The sequence below is a fragment of the Vitis riparia genome, chromosome 8 (genome assembly GCF_004353265.1).
Source record: "Vitis riparia cultivar Riparia Gloire de Montpellier isolate 1030 chromosome 8, EGFV_Vit.rip_1.0, whole genome shotgun sequence".
NCBI lineage: Eukaryota > Viridiplantae > Streptophyta > Magnoliopsida > Vitales > Vitaceae > Vitis > Vitis riparia.
In genome coordinates this window covers 11,712,544-11,729,594 of record NC_048438.1, presented here as the reverse complement: position 1 = coordinate 11,729,594, position 17,051 = coordinate 11,712,544, and the positions used below count along the sequence as shown (strand labels likewise).

The following is a 17,051-nucleotide window of genomic DNA, read 5'->3' as shown; positions in this document are numbered from 1 at the left end:
GGACTTCTCTTAACCGTTGCGTCGCCGGTTTCGCCGCTGAGATCCGCTAATGTCGCTTTCCTCTCGATTTCTTCGGAAGTGGTCCTGAATCTCCTCACTTAAGTCTATAATGTTATCACTCTTAGCCTCTTGCATCTTCTTTTCAATCAAAATGAGTTAAAAAAAAAAAATGTTGAATCCAAGCCATTTTAAAATCCATAAAATTAAGAAATTGATTAAATAGACTACTCAAGAATGTAAAAAAAAAAAAAAATTATTAAAAAGTGAGTAATTTGAAAACCGAAGGTTCACAAGGGGCTGAATATTTATTTCATAAGGTTTATTTTGTTCGATCCATTCATGTCATGTAATTTTTAAAAGGGTGCTTCAAATTAAAGATATTTTACAAATGATAAAATGGATAAAAGTTTAAAAGAATAGAGTTAAAATGGATAAAAGTTTAAAAGAAATAGAGTTAAGAATACAATAATCGAGACTTAGGCTATTAAATTTTTATTTGATCTAAATTATATAACTCATATAGAAATTTAAAATTGTCATACTAAGGTTAAAACCGTTTATATGGTTGATTGAGTTACAAAAACATGATTAAAAACATGAATTTGCTTAATTCACATTATCTTGCACTAGAACCATTAAACAAGAGTAGAAAAATTAGAATCGAGAATATAAACAAATCAAACTGAATACAAAGACATGAAACCAAGATTTGAGGCAATGTGATCTCTTGGTACAAACAAATAAGAATTGAATATTAAACAATAAAACTTGAGTTATACATGGGATAGCACTACTATTTGATTGATGATGTATTTTCGATACCTATAAAAAAAATACCTTTGATACTATAGTATGACCAAATAAGATTCCCTCCTCCAAACAAAAAAAAAGTCTCTTCCAAAGACATTGTCTTGTCTTTGTATAGGCAGGAGGATGCGAAGTTATTGTGGAAAATTTTCAAAGTTTGAGCTGGTGTGAAGGAAGGAACGATGATGAGAGGCAATGTAGTGATAGAGATTTCATGTTATTAGCTTTCATACTCATGTTCTGGTCAATTGTTCCATGCAGCTACCTTATTCAAGGATAAGTTGTGAGCAGGGTTCAACACCCGCCCATGTGAACAGAGTACATAATAAAAAATTACATTCCTTCTACAAGGTTGCACGCAATTCTCCCCGAGTCTGATTGCCCCTGCAGCAGTGTAATTCATGCAGTAAGGTGTCGCCTTTTCAGACTGCAACCGTCTCCTTCTGTGGAGCTCCATTCAGCTGCACTGCTGAAGGGCTCTTTTCATGGATTGCAGCAGCATGCTGCTTCTCTGGAATCACAGCTTCTGTTTCTCCAACTAGAGGATACGCTCGTCCACTGCAGTGTACAAGCTCCCTGATGGTTGTTTTAAGTTCTTTGTCCTTCAGCAAGGACTCCAATGTCACATGCACACCTGAGTACAAGTAGGAGCAGCATGCAGAAAGGAACTTTAATACAACCAGAAATGAAATCAATTTTGCATCAAGAAAAACACAAAAATTTAAATCATCTATCCAAATCTGACATCTTAGTTAGAAGAAGCATTAACAGCTAACATTTCCTTGTCATTGACTTCTTTACATTATCATCAGCTGCTTTCTAATCCTTCAAATGACTACCAAGAGACGAGGGATATCTGATGTTTTCCATTCTTCCAGTAAACTGTAACTAGTGAGTATGCATGTGGACCACACTATGTAGTGAAGTTCAACAATGGTGGTGGTTAAGTCATCAAGGAAACCCCAATTTAAGATTGAAATCCAAGAATCTTTCAGATATTTGCAGCATGTGATCTTGATTTGCTTTTCACAGCATATGAAAGGAGATTGCAGGTGGGGAAAGAAGAAATTCTCAAAAATCATTGTAATAAAAACCGCCCATACCTAGGAAGGTGCAAAATCAGTCAAATATTATGTGGAACCAAAACTAAATCATTTCAAGTACTGTGTAGAACATAATGGAAGAATCCAATTACCAATGGAGGACCCATCCCCATGAGGCATTTGAATGTCTATTGGAAATTCGATCACTTCATAATAGCAGTGAAACAATTTCATTGTGTTCCTTGAAAGCATTTAAAACTTTATTTTTGTATTCTCAACCCAATCTTAGAGCATCAATATTTCAAAGATTTCTATATAAACAATTCATCTTTACATTTTTTGTCTTGGTTTTCAGTGACTTCTCAACATCATAATAACAATTTGTGTGCTAAAATATGACATGAAGCACACTAGATGGACAAAACATTTATGGGATGTCCAAACACCCTGAATTGATCTATATGGATAAATGTAGGGGCAAAAAAAAAAACAAAAATCTAGGCATATAAAAGAAGACTCAAGTTATCTAAGTTATAACTTTGCTTATTGGGCCATCATATGACAATGAGTTCTCAAGCACATTTCAAATTATAAAAATTCAAATTTCTTGTCTAACAACCTAGAGGCAAACTAAAATTTGTGCAGTGCACTTGACAAAAGGGCATAGGTTTCTATGATGAGTGAACACATGATATAAAACAGGAAGATAATTTGATGTCTAAGCACTTTTGCATGCATGCACACGGAAGTTGAGTAAAATACAAAAATTTGTACATACGGTATCGCCAATAGTGCTTTGGATTTGTGGGATTATTAATTGTCTCCTCTGCGGCAGGGCGTGTTGTGTATTCTTTTTTCAGTGCTAGCAAGTCCTGAAATTAGATAAAATCATGGATATTTACATGAATATGCAACAAATATGTTGAAAAGCATGGTATTCATGTAAATTCAGCCAATGTTCAGGTTGCCTAGTAGGGTTTTAGAACATTGTAGCAAAGTGCATTACCAATGTGTCAGGACACTACCTGCAGAGGAAAAATGGCCCACATTGATGGAGCTTCAACATGTTGCTGTATGATGAATTCTGCAACTTCAGGAACACATTGACTAGGTGGCAACTCATCAGACCCTACCACAGTCTTAAAAAATCGTCGCCTTCTTTCTTCATCTTCTTCCCACCAAGCACGCATGGTGGAACAGTCATGGCATGATGGAGCACACACCTGAAATGGTATTCAGTTAGCCTATTCAGCAAAACTATTGTGACATGTGATGCAAGGATTCAATAACCAGGAGGGAAAAACAAAAATGGAAAACCTACCCAATAACCAAAATGCAATACCGAAACCAATAAATATTTTGACTGACAAGGGAAGAAAAACTTCAGAAATATATTCTCCTTGGACACCTTATTTTATGGAAATTGTTTTTTTGTGACAAGTTCCAAAAAGAAACAATGCATGAAACAATATGGGATTTAACCACCAATGGCCATGCTGAAGCATGCACCTCTATTTTTAGTGGACAGAGACGTGAGAAAACTTCCACATGATGTTGAAAAAGCAGAATGTAACTAAAAGGAGATTCACAGTTCAGGAAATGAATACTGGTGATAGAAAGTCCAAGCTTTCAATGATTCAATCACATGGACCAAAAATCATTTGTTTAATGAGGCAGCCGGCTGATCATATGGGAGCAAAAAAAAAGTTTCAGACGAGAAATAATTTCAGAAAAAGGATAAGGATCATATATCTAAATTTCATTATGTGCCTTTTTAGAGATGATATCTTTTCTCTCAATCAGAAAGTTCAGAATTTTTTTTTAATATATTACCAGATAGAGCAGGTTAAATTAATAGAATGATTTTATTGACCTACATTTTAATATTCAAACTAGCCATCTAGAGCATTCTGATATAGAAGAAGAATGCCTGGTTATCCTTCTGGATCCAGCTCAGTTCAATCAGTGAAACAGAAACCATAGGATCAACTATACATTTCTAACAGACCCTAGCATCTACTGGCCATTTCTAATTTTATCAAGGACTGTTGAAATCCCCAGAAGTGGGAAACAACTAGCTCAAAATGGTCAGACGGATTTGTAGAAATTATCTTGCCAAGTTACCCATCAGTTCAGATAAGATTAACATAAGAAAACATCAAGTTAAGCATTTGCATGGGATAACAAATCAATTTGTGTGATCTCCTTGGTCTGGGTTATCCTTCTTTGTAATAATATTAGGCTTTAAGTTACAAAATCCCATTCGACCCCAATTTATGTTGGACAGTTGAGGAATTTGGCAACCTGAACCAACCTCAAACCAACAGTATTATATGGCATACCTGAGCATTACATGCATAGTACTTTAGATTGGTTAAACAGTCTTGTAAGTTCAAGAAAATTTAGTAGGAGCACAACATCATACCACAGGAAACTCAAAAGATATCATTTGTTGATGTAAGACAACCCTAGGATGGTAACCTATGATCAAATAAGATAGGCTAGGGCTTTGACTGATTTGAGATTTAAGGAGGCGAATAAGAAATTAGGATATGTCAGCCAAAGAAAAAAACGAAATGATAGAAAACTAAGACAGGAAGACCTCAAAGTTTCACTGATGCCTCCTCTCTCTCTCTCTCCCCTCTCTAACACATAAATGATCTCCCAAAATTTTCCCCCTCTAACATAAACACAATCTCCCAAAACTGCCTCCAGCTGTATATTGAGACATTTATGCAAGTGAACTGGGAAAATCTGTAGCTTTACATACAAATAATATCAAAATTACAACAAATGCATGATATATACGAGAGACAGAAAGCATCCTCAAATTTGAGTTAAAGAATTCCAATTTTTATAAGTTATTACTGCAGTATTTTAGATACTCCCAGGAATAGGTCTATGCCTTGAAATGCTACTAATCAAATGGGATCCTTCCACTTTCACGGGACATCCAAATGCACCCTAATAGAACAGGCCAAAAATGAGTAGAGCAACATTGCATAGGATCTTACCGTCATATAGCTATATTGAGAAGGAATACCAAACTCCAGCCCAGGTTCACTTGGCATCCTTTGAATGCGTAAACCAATTAAACCCAGTTCTTGCATGACCTGCATCAAAGTTATCCAGTCATAACTCACAACTTTTGTGCAACTTATGTTTAGATTAGCATTAAAAAGCCCAAAATAAAGAAAGGGGGAGGAAGAGAGTTGAATAAACATACAGGATGAACACAAGAAGGAATAAGGCCAAGATCTTCTCCACAAGCCAGCATATCTGATGAGTTCAAGAGGACAGGCAATGTCTTCAGAGCATTGTGGTGCCAAAGATCTTCTTGCCGATGGAAATAATAGTCATAATATAATCTTTTCAAAACATTTTTGCTGTAGCACAGGAAAACCAGTGAAGAGATATTATATTGGTAGGGGATTTAAACCCCAGATTGCTTTTTATTCAGTCAACAGAAAATAGAAATGGCATTAATATAAATCTTTTTCAAGACCAGATAAGAATGTAGAAATTCAAGTACCTATGATCATCCAAATCTTTGAAACTCGATGTGTCTTCAAGATTAAAACGAGGATAGAATTTCTTTGCATCCTCTGGGTCTCTGATAAGAACTATATTCTGCAAGAACAATTGAACAGATTAAAGCCTTGGGACTGCAACTAGCAATGACATTAATATTCAACACTTGAGAAAGAAACTCAAGACATCTGAGTTTTTGCATCTCTTTGGAATTATTTACTACCTGTAGAAGAGCAAAGAGATCAAGCCGTATCTTGTCTTCACTCTCTGACAACAATGACCCTTCTACGCATGACCTCAATTTGGAAGCAATTTTTTTCTCTGTGTTGCAGTCCTCTTTGAACTATAATAACAATCAAGGAAAAAACAGTATTTAAAGCAAGGATCCTTGAGTAGTAGAATACTAGAACTTCCGAAAATAAACACGTAAAGCTCAAAGGTACTATTGACATTATTGGCATAAAAAAATAGCATATAAATAACTAATAAAAATAATACAATTTGAATTGAAAGATTTGTTGGCAATATTGGCATAAAAATAAGTTTTCATATAACTAATTATTTATTCAAAAGACCATCAGAATTGCTACTAAATATGAAAAGTTCCTCTAATAAAAGGTCCTTAATAGAATGTCCATCATTATGATGGTTCTTTTTCTGGGTTCAACCCTGTTGACAGTCGAAGCTATAAGGTAACATAACAAAAGATATCCATGGGGCAACTGTTAATAATCAGTTCCCTCCCTTTCTCCTGCCCCCTCTCTGGCTTCAGGGGAGACAAAAATAGTATAGGCATTTAGATGTCACAACATTTGTGCATCTGAGACCAGTCATTTTCCAATAGAGAAAGCACATTCAATCCATGTTCATTTGATAAAAGAAACATGACTAAAAACATGCTATATTTCATCCTTTGGCACATCCGTTCACTAGAATGGTGATGAGAAAATGGGATAGAGGGCCCCCTTGTCTTTAGACCTCTAGCCATCTTAACCCATCCTTTGGCACATCTATTCACTAGAATGGCAAAACTAGCAAAAGATAAACACCCACAGATCCAAAACCTCCACTTTGGGTTAAAACCTTTCCTCTCTAAAGCATGATCCAAGGAATCCTAATTCACATGGTTATAAGTCCTTTCAAAATCTATCTTGAAGGCAACTCTTTATTTTCTGGAACGTCTACCACTTCATTTTCCACTAAGACTACATCTAGGATTTGCGTATCTTCAACAAAGCACATTGAGATCAATGGGTGGTCTCAAGCAAGACCTTTCAAATGCAGTGAGAAAGCACCTTTGCTATGACCTTATACAAACTAGTAGTTATAGGTATAAAATCAGCAACTGTTGATATCTGATTTTTCTCTTGGGGACTAAAGCTATAAAAGTAACAATGGTTTAAATACTGAGAGAATATGCCCAATTGCTGCAATATCACAAATAGAGTAACATACATTCACATCACTAAATTAAGACATAATCAAGGAATAAAATACCGGAAATTATGGAAATATCTATGGTTGGTATATTAGAAAATATCAAACGGATATTGATCAAAACTCATAGAAATGTTGAGAAAAACTCTAAGAAATGATATTACAACTTCAATGATATACATATTGAAGTTATGTTATTGAATAAAACAATATATGTATGATAAAATTTGTGACGTTCAAGTTATAATATGCAAAATCTAAAAACATCATTCCTATTAAAATGATGACCTATTTAGTTTGCATGTGTTTAAGGATATTAAAGAATGATGATATATGTATAATTATTTTTTGATTTAAAATTTTTTATAATTTTATTTATAAATTTAGAATTAAAAAATTCTTATAATTTTATTTATAAGTTTATGTTTTTTATATTTAATTAGCATACAAAAAATATAAAAAAAATATTCATTACGAAGATTATTATGATAGTTTTTACATTTCAATAATTAGTTAAATGGAATTTGAAGGTAAGATAATTGAAATTACTTAATTTATTAAAATCTTATTTTTTGCGCAAAGATGGTGAAATTTTTTATTAATAAAGTTTATAAAATATATATACACATGCATACATGCATATATATGTATATATTAACAAGGGGTGAAATTTGGAGAAATATTAATCAATTCACAGAAATAATGGAAAATATTGGTCAATTTTCGGCTGGCCAAAATTTCCACCACATTTTTTGCATTGGCGTTGACCAATATACAAAATTTTGGAATATTTCGCTGAAATTTCAGGATATTTTCATCCTCGGACATGATATAAGAGTGCAATTCAAATAAATGAAGCAAATTGCTAAGGCCAAGTAACCAATAACATTCGATTGAAGACAAGGGACCACAAAAATATTTATTTGGCACACAAATCCATGGTAAAAACCCAAGTTATTGGTGTTATAATACTTTCTTCATAAAATAAGTATTTTAAAACCAATCAAAAGAGCATCATCCCTAACTACATTCATGATACAAGATATCCTTCTGACAATCACATGCAAATCTGCAGTTTCTCCATTTTTCCTGGAAGAGCATCCATGGAATAATGTCGTGGTTCTATGACCTACTTGGACTAATCTCCTGACAAAACCCTTACAAGGTTCATTCTGGACTGTAAAAACACTAATATAACTAGAAATATTTCCAGTATGGAGATCTATCTTTCTGTGGCAAGATAAAAATCAAGTTAAACTGTTTTTCAAGACAAAGTACACAGAGTTTTTAAGGTAAAGTAGAAATTGGTTAAAGGATCAATTGTGATCAATTATGTGTATCACCTCATAGCGCTGCTTCTGATATTCATTCAAAAAGTTTGAAGCAATAAAAGTCCAAGAGGTTCCAAATTTATCCTGAGACAAGATAGGAAAAAATTCAGTAATCTGAAGCAAGAAAGCTCCAAATGACATGCAGAACTAGCAATTCACTGGAAGGGAAATAAAATCATTCATATAATGCTGTAAGTAGGAAAATTCAGTAACCTGTAAAATTTTTTGCTGAATATATGGACGGCTCAAGCGGTCAAAGTCCCATATTCCTTCTCTTTTAAGCTCTTCCTACAACAGGAGCATTATTTTGGAGTGAATTGCCTAAAAGAACATGAATGGATTTACATTATCTTAACAACTAAACCACTCTTGCCCTCATTTTTTGTATAGAAAATCTAACTAATTGTATTAGGCTGGCATGGCAGTACCTGACTTAGAGGGATAGATGGTCGGAACTTTCCAACTAGACCTGTCATAGCATGCTCTGGAAGCTCCCAGATTCTAAAGAAACCCAGTATATGATCAATTCTGTAAGCGGTGAAGTATTTTGCCATCTGAGAACAAAACAGAAAACTTAACTTCAGAAAAGAGATAGTCCAGAGCATAGAATACAATGCAAGAACAGATGGAGTAGACAAAGAGGATAAAAATTTAGACAGTAAGTGTGAAACCTGTGATAAACGGGCACGCCACCAAGCATAGTTGTCTTTGGACATTTCCTCCCAATTATATGTGGGGAATCCCCAATTTTGTCCATTCTTATCAAAATAATCAGGAGGTGCCCCAGTAGATGTGTTCATACGAAATAAATTTGGATAAACCCAAGTATCAACACTGCTTCGGTCAACACCAATTGGTAAGTCTCCTTTCAACACCACTCTGTTCTTTCTTGCATATTCCGCTGCTTCTAACAACTGTAAATTCATAAGATCATCCAACATTATAACAGCAGATCTTCTAATCATATGGCCATCCATATTAATATACCAAATATACAGGATACAATTTAATTCTACTCACTTGCAGATGTAAATGGTACTGGATATAATAGTGAAAGCAAATTATATCATAGTGAGTGCTGTCCTTTGACACAAGTTTGTCAAGCTGTAGAAACAGGAAAATTTTCATTAGAGGTTTAAATGGAGAGAATTCGATAAGCTAACCTACCCTAACAAAATATTCCAAGTTAAAAACCAATTTATAAGAAAGAGACACAAAGCCTTATTACCTTGTCTTTTGAATAAAAAGAAAAGCGACCCCATTGGCTGTGATCGGATGTTTCAAAAAAGTCCCGTAGAAAGCAGAAAGCAGCATAGGGTTTCAACCAATCCTTTTACCAATTAAAAGAGGTGTTAGAATAGTAATCGAATTCTAAAAGAATGCAACTGATTGAGTTAATAAAATTTTAAACAATAACCCAGAGATAATATTTAAGAAGAAAGCCTTTTAAGGAACTTGTTCCACAACATTTGTCATAATATGATAAAGAGACAACTTTAGATAATATTTAAGAAGAAAGCGTTTTGAGGAACTTGTTCCACAATATTTGTCATAATCTGATAAAGAGAGAACTTTGTATAACCTCATTCTCAGAAAAGAATTTCTGGAAGGAAGTGGAATTAAGTATCAAATCCTTCTCCAGATAAAACATTTTCTTGGCAATTGAAAGCTTTGTAGCCATTGTTGCCTCGTAATCCACATCCTGCACAGATACAAAGCAAAAAAAATTAACATGAGCCAGTTAACACAGGAAAGTCCATAATTTTTATCAGCATCCTAAGTTTGCATAGAAAATGATAGTTCTATTCATACATGAGAATATAATCACTGGAGTTGCAAATGGCCAATCCTTGGTTTCAAGTAATTGTCCATTATCAATTCAAATAGTGAAATGCACTACAGCATTCATATTTTCTTTTTCCAGCATTTTCTATAATAGAGGCCTAATACTGTGTGGAACAAAATCATTGACGTAAAGGCACTTATATAGAAATAACCTTTCTCTTTTTTGGCACTGGGAAGTTTATAAAAAATTAAGGAATTTACTACTGAGACCTTTTCTCTGAAGTGATAAAGGAATGAGAATGACAGAGGGGTACAGAAAAGTTTTAAGTGTAAAAGTGAAGTCTGCTCAAAGTCTACCAATTTATAGCAGAATTCAAACATACACTCCAATCCCTCTAAATCTCCTCTCAATTCTCCATTCTATTATTATTTTGGGTAAATTTCATTCACCTCCCTTGAGGTTTAGACTAAATACACTTAGCCCTTGTCAGTTTGAAATTTGGTCAAATACCTTCTTATTTTGAGTCAAAGGGAGGTGAATGAAAATAACAAATGCAACGGTAAGGGCGCTATTGACGAATGTTCAAGTGCATGTGGGCACAAATCCTACAAGTTTTAGGAAAATTGGTAGTTCAACATGGTATCAAAGCCTTGTTTGGTAGGAGGTCATGTGTTCAAACCTCACTACTGTATATTTATATCCCCAATTTATTAAGTCCAAAAGAGGCTGATTGCGGTTGTTTGCCTACGGGCCTGTGTGTCTCTCCATTGTGGCCCCAAATCCTACCAGCTTAAACTTTAGGAAAATTGGTAGTTCAACAACAAAATTTCAAACCAATGATGGTCAAGTGTATTTAGAGAAAACCTCATGGGAGGTGAGTGAAATTAACTCTTATTATTTTTGTTGGATTCAAATAACAAAACAAAAAATGTTAACTAACTAATTTCCTTTCTCCCTCCATTGCCCATTGCCAAGTCCCTCAATTCCAAACACATGGCAGCATCTCAAAGTTGTTAGTCCTGAAGTTTCTGCACAAAGTTTGAAGCTACTGAAAGGGTAACTTCATTAGGATTTAAAAGTAGGGCAAATCTACAAATTTTATTTGATTGTTAAATCATACGGTTGTATCTCAGATATGTAGAAGTGCAGGTACAAGCAGTCAAAGATTGCTTGATTGTTTAAAACATTTGGTTTAAGTAGCTAATTTAATGGGCCCTATTATCACTTAAAACCACAAAATATTTTGCTATTTGGCTAAACAAACCCATGAAATTGGGATTTCTCCCAAACATTCTCCTATTTTTATGATTCGCTTCAACTACACCTTGCCCTAACAGTGAAGGGATGAAGTTCTTGTCACCAGGATGCAATATTAAATGGGAATAGGAAGAACAATAGAATGAGGAACTGTGTTAAGGAAAACATTAAGGAAATGGGAAACAGGAAAAAAATTTGATATTGAGTAGTAAACCCAGACTGAAACCTAGCAAGAAGCTTGAGCAGAATGGATACAAAGTTTTTATTTAACATATCAAAGACAAAAATAGAAACTTCATGGTGTACACAAATGTACTTGATTTAAAGAAATGGAAATAAGATTAAGTTTTTTGGGAAGTTCTCATGTGCTATGCACCTTTCCTGTTTGTTGTTTTCTAAATAAAACCTTTATTAGAAAACAACAGGGTAAGATCCCCAGTGGCATGGTGTACAAAACGCCTACTTTGCACTCAAAACAAGTTAAGACAACCCAAGAACTCGGAAAAGGACTACCAACCAAAAGAGGCTGAGGATGAGATCCACAGAGAAAAGAGACTGAAGGACATCATTAAGCTCTGAAAAATGGGAATTCTTCTTTCTCAAAGATTCTTATGTTTCACTCCTCTCATACTTATAACAAAACCATATACCATGTCTCCTCAGAGAAGTGTGCTCATCAGTTAAGATAGATACATGGCATATATTTGTGTGTATTCATCAAGATAACAAAGACACTAGCTAAATCCTAAACCAAGTAGGGGTACATCAAGATAACAAAGATATTAACTAAATCATAGATCAAAGTAGGGATACCTTTCCATCTAGCTGATCTTTTGCCTTCAGGATCTCTTGCTGAAAATAAAACAAAAACAAACAAATAAATAAGTAACATGACATCAGTAAGAAGCAGCTGATAATTCTCTAGGGCAGTGAAGTACCATATCAAAATTAATTATAGGCAATCATGTTCTTGTTATAAGAATTTCAGGTTTGCATGCTATAATGTACTTAAGTAATAAATGAAAAGGTTATGAAGACCACCTTGACCTCTTCTGGTATATTGCTTGAAAGTGCCTGTACTCTCAAGTATAGAGGATGCAATGCAAATACAGAGAGAGAGCTGCATTACAAAGATGAAGAGCAAAAAAAATGTAATGAGGTGAGAACTTCCAACCTGTTAAAAAAATCGAATCTTCACATGCATTGAAGTCAAGACAATCATAAGTGACTGAGCACATGGGAAATAATGTATGGTCTTCAAATACTATCATGAAAGACAAAAGGAACCCAGAAACTCTAGCCCCCTAACACCTGAGTATACCTGTGAAGAGTAAAAGTCTATTAAGAACTTAGAAGAATACAACATAGAAACATGCCTAACTCTATTACTGTCTACCTGGTAGCGACTCCCAGCCTCTTAACCCAAGGTCATTTTGGAAGGATACCAGCTGAGGAATAGCTCATTGGTAATTATGGATTCAGGCAGAAGAGAGTGCATAATTTGGAAATCACAAAATTTGCCACTCAAGAGAAGGAAGAACAGAAAACTTTTGGCAATAAGCAACTTCGAATGGGTTAAAATCAAGTCCCTCTAAAAGATAAGGAAAACATGGCCAAACTTGTCAAATAATTAGTATCACCTAATTATTCATCCAACATAATATTAAAAATGTCATACCTGTACGGATATGAGTCCCACCACATCCTATGCACCGATGTGTCATTGAGGGGTAAGAGCTGAATTAAATGGAAGCCCGAATCAACAGCCCAGTCAACAAGTAACTTCAGGTCAAGAAACTCCCCTACTCCAAGATCAGCTTCTGTTCTAATGGAAAACATGGGGATTGCAACACCAGCACCCCTCCAAGGTGGTTCCTGACAGAACAGATCAATGGATTGGGACAATCCTGTTGATTTCCTGTTTGACAAATATCTGTCTCTTAAATTTAAATTCCAGTCAATAGCTTACTTTCAACATGCCATCGGAAACAAATATGTATTTTGGTGGACCATTTGAGGAGTCCAGGGAGAGTTCTCGAAAACCTGTTTCTACTGAAAGTCTCCCATTCCTGCCACATTTAACATACCTATATGTGGACAAACCGTTGAGGAAAAGAGAGTAACACTAGTTAAGATGCAGACAACAAAAATAAATATTCAGGGAAATCATCAAATTAAGACTTCAAAGGATATCTTATTGGAAAATCGTCCTTTTGCATCACAGAGTTTGCTTGCCAAATCGATTCTCCTGCATAATCAAGTTTAAGTCCATCCTGAACCTTCCATCGGCCCAACTTTAAAGGATGACCAATTACATAAACCTGCAGGAGTCCAACTTCATAAATCCTAGCATGCCAAAATGGCAAGCAAAACTTATCAAGTAAAGAATATATGCAGTTAACCATGAAGGACTCATCTTGGAAAAGAGATCTTACTGATGTGTCTTTTTCAATATTTGGGCAGCAAATTTTGAAATGGACAATGACGGAATCTGCTTATGAGTCAGAAGTTGAAAACAGCATTTAATCCAGCAGCAATGACAGAAGGTAAACAGAAGATCATGTCAAAAGGAATCCTCAAAAAATGTGAACTAGGTAGAATTACCTTCTGTATTTAAGGTATTCTGGATGATTCCTAGAGGTCTCTCAATGTCCAATGTCCAAGTTCCACGGAAGATTACATTTTTGAATGCACTTGTAAAAGGGAGAGCTTCAGAACCAGTCTGGATCCAGAAAAGGGCAGAACTTTCAGGTGAACATTGAATTTAAACATTTTTTGGATTTTCACAAAAACTACTTGTATTAATAATAATTTTTTAAAACATGCTATTATATTCTCCTTGAATAAAAATTCCCTCTTCCTCTTTCTATTCTCTGTTTTTCTTTCTTCTCCCTTCTCTTTTTGCATGTTTGGTAAGTAATAGATACAAATTCCTAGTAATCAACTTACAATTGATGTCATAAGGTAAGGAACAGGCTGAAAAAGGAGAAAAATCATAAGGTACTATTAAGAATGGATTTTTAACATCCACAAAATGGCCAGAGCTTTCCTTTTTCACTGAGAAGACAGAGGAAAGAAAATTCCAGAATCTTATGCTTTTTGGGGTTTGCAAAGGTTCTAATCAGATCATAAATTTTTATTTCTTTTCTACATATGAACAAACAGCTTATGTTAAGATCAAATTTCATGTAAATTGGGAATCAACAAGCATCTGACAACATAAAAGTTACATGAGAACTACTAAGAGAAAACGACGAGCCCATGGTAGGATGGTATTTGCAAACAAACATCATCTAGTGATTCATTTGATTACTGAGGAAAAAAGTGGGAAAAAACAGAAAAAAGGATAACGTTGGTCTCACGACTTTGCCATTTAGAATTTGCTGTAGGATTCCCAATCCCCTTTGTCTATTCTTTCCACCTTTTTCCATTCAAACGAGTACAACCCAGCAAGAGTATAAGGACATATAAATAAAAATTATGACTTCTACAAAGCTGTGAAGAAACAGAAGAGAGCTCCAGCAGCAAATCCCCATAGTAGAAACATCTAAAACAAACACACTTAAGAATGAATATGTACCCATAAAAGTGAATATTATCCTTGTATGTGTCTGAATATTTCTAAAACAGTAGAAAGAAAAAGAGAACTTGTAAAGGAATAATTCATAAAGCAATCAAGGGGAAAGGGGTTGGAGAAAAAGCGAGCATGACCTGCCAAAGGTCATGAAGTTCCACTACTTCCCCATGCTCAATCACTTCAGGCAGTACAAGTTTTCGCTTCTTCCCAGCCTCCCATCTCAGCGCTTTTCTATCATCATTCACCACGTAGTAACTATACTCGCATCCGAAACCCCCCGGAACAGCGACATCTCCACACCATATGAGCTCATCTCCTCGATGAACTGGTTTCAATAGCAGACCTTTCTTCACATCCCATGAACCGAGCACCGGTTCAGAGCCGCATACGAGCAGGCTTTGACCCCAGTGAGTGAAATAAGGTAACCTGAAGCTCACATATACCGTTTTCCCCGGCTTGTTACCAGAAAGCCGCCGAAAATTCATCATTTTCCCAGAAATGGATCACAGTGGAATTTTCAAAATCTGGAAAAACCAAGTTCAATTCGTTAGAATCCACAGAGAACAAGGATGAATATAGTAGAAGCAATTGAATTTAAAATTCCCAGATTGAAATTCAGGGTCTGTTTGGCCGCTGAGAAAACGTATGAAAATAAATCGAACTTTTCAATCTCAAATAAATCATATATTTAGCCTAGCAGACACTTGAGATTTCCATTTTCCAGAAACAAAAACCAGAGAGTATAGAACCCAAAAACCTGGTTTCTTCAGCAACCAAATAGAGGGTATACAGATTTGGAATCAGAAACTAATCAGGCACTGACCGAACTCTTAACAAACTGAACTGAAATGTAGTACGGCCAGAAAGAAAGTTCCATGAATTGAGGAGAAAAATCAGTATTTCTCAATTTAAAAAAAAAGGAAGACTACCTTTCCTTGAAATAATGAAAACCCAGCTGAGATACTTTCTTAAATTGGAAGTTACTCGTTAATACGATAACAGAGAGCTTAAGAAGAAACAAAAGAACACGAGGGAGGGGTTTGTTTGATTCGAAAAAAGAAAGCGAAATCGGTGGCTCACAGAAAAGTGAAAACTATTATCACTTTCTCTCAAGATATTTTATTTTTCTAAGCAACCATTCCGACTCTGAACATTGCATGAAGTCGATGAAGGAGAGGCAGAATGAACCCTGTATTGTCTCCTTGTTAATTAGGAAGAATCCAACCACTTTCCTGAGAAAGTGACAGCTCACATGTATCGAGAAGGGTCGATCACGTTTTGAAAAACCCGAGCTCCATAATGTCTTCTTATCTCCACAGCGATGAAGATTTTTAATTAAATATGGCGTCTTCCGTAGGTGAAGAGTTGTTACTTGTGACTCAAAATACAGAGGAGGCCTAGGAGTATTTCATTTTTCTGAGTATAAACTATAAAATTGAGAGATTACTTTAAAAGGAATCTATGGGAAGTATAGATTGTGATGCTGTTTAGGGAGAGAGACGTAATCAATGCAAGTCATAGCTGTTTGGGAATGTTCTAAATATAATTCTTCAGTTAACCTTTATGCATTTTACACTTTGCTCCCCTAAATTTGTTGAATACTAACATTTTACCCCTCATACTTTTTAAAAAATAATCAATAACGAACATGTTAAATTAAAGAAAAAAAAACCATAATATAAAGAAAAATACTTATTCTTTTAAGTTGCTTAAAGTTGTCACACTTGCCAGTTACATACGAAAATCACGAACAAACATGCAAACATCTTTTTAAAATAAAAAATAAAGATAGATAGTTATCATATTTTAAAGGTAATTGGAAAATGTCACTTTAAGACTATCAATTTAAAGTTAATTTTATTATGCTATGATTGGTTTCTAAAATTTTGAGAGAAAATAGCGAGAAAAAGTGAAATGAAAGAAAAAATAAATTCAAAATTAATAAATTATTTTTATATATTTTAAAGATTATATAATTTAAAATATATAACATTTCAATTAATTTTAATTATATTTGATTTTTTTTTCATATTAAAACTCATCATAGAAAAATCATTTTCCTTAATATATTTTTTTCTTTCTTTGATAATTTCTTAAAATCAAACATAATCTTAAAGTTCGAACCAATGTGCAAAAAAAAGTATTTTCTTTTACAATTTTATGAAAGTTTTGTAAGCGGGGGTTAGGTGTTGATTTAAGTTTTTATTTCCTTTCATTTTTTTTTCTCTTATTTTATTTTCATTATATTTTTCCTCAAATTTTCTAAAACCAAACCTAACTTT

The 17,051-nt window shown here is 34.4% G+C and overlaps 1 protein-coding gene across 5 annotated transcripts; it reads right to left on the bottom strand.

The window, feature by feature from the left end:
- Positions 1-993: 993 nt before the first annotated feature.
- Positions 994-16,094, bottom strand: LOC117920368 (4-alpha-glucanotransferase DPE2). Of its 5 annotated transcripts, none has more exons than XM_034837845.1 (23): positions 15,995-16,094; positions 14,904-15,293; positions 13,797-13,914; positions 13,628-13,683; positions 13,386-13,513; positions 13,162-13,285; positions 12,871-13,067; positions 12,234-12,312; positions 12,006-12,044; positions 9,732-9,851; positions 9,378-9,479; positions 9,170-9,253; positions 8,821-9,063; positions 8,578-8,703; positions 8,363-8,437; positions 8,162-8,233; positions 5,605-5,724; positions 5,383-5,480; positions 5,077-5,236; positions 4,865-4,963; positions 2,876-3,073; positions 2,629-2,722; positions 994-1,441 (listed from the first exon to the last, which is right to left on the bottom strand). In XM_034837845.1, exons 2-23 carry the CDS (start codon positions 15,255-15,257, stop codon positions 1,230-1,232), a joined length of 2,898 nt encoding a protein of 965 aa, XP_034693736.1. In that variant the 5' UTR covers positions 15,258-15,293; positions 15,995-16,094; the 3' UTR covers positions 994-1,229. The 5 variants fall into 5 exon arrangements, with proteins under 5 accessions (XP_034693736.1, XP_034693732.1, XP_034693734.1 ...); XM_034837841.1 differs by lacking the exon at positions 15,995-16,094 and adding an exon at positions 15,699-15,945; XM_034837843.1 differs by lacking the exon at positions 15,995-16,094 and adding an exon at positions 15,704-15,945.
- Positions 16,095-17,051: the final 957 nt, after the last annotated feature.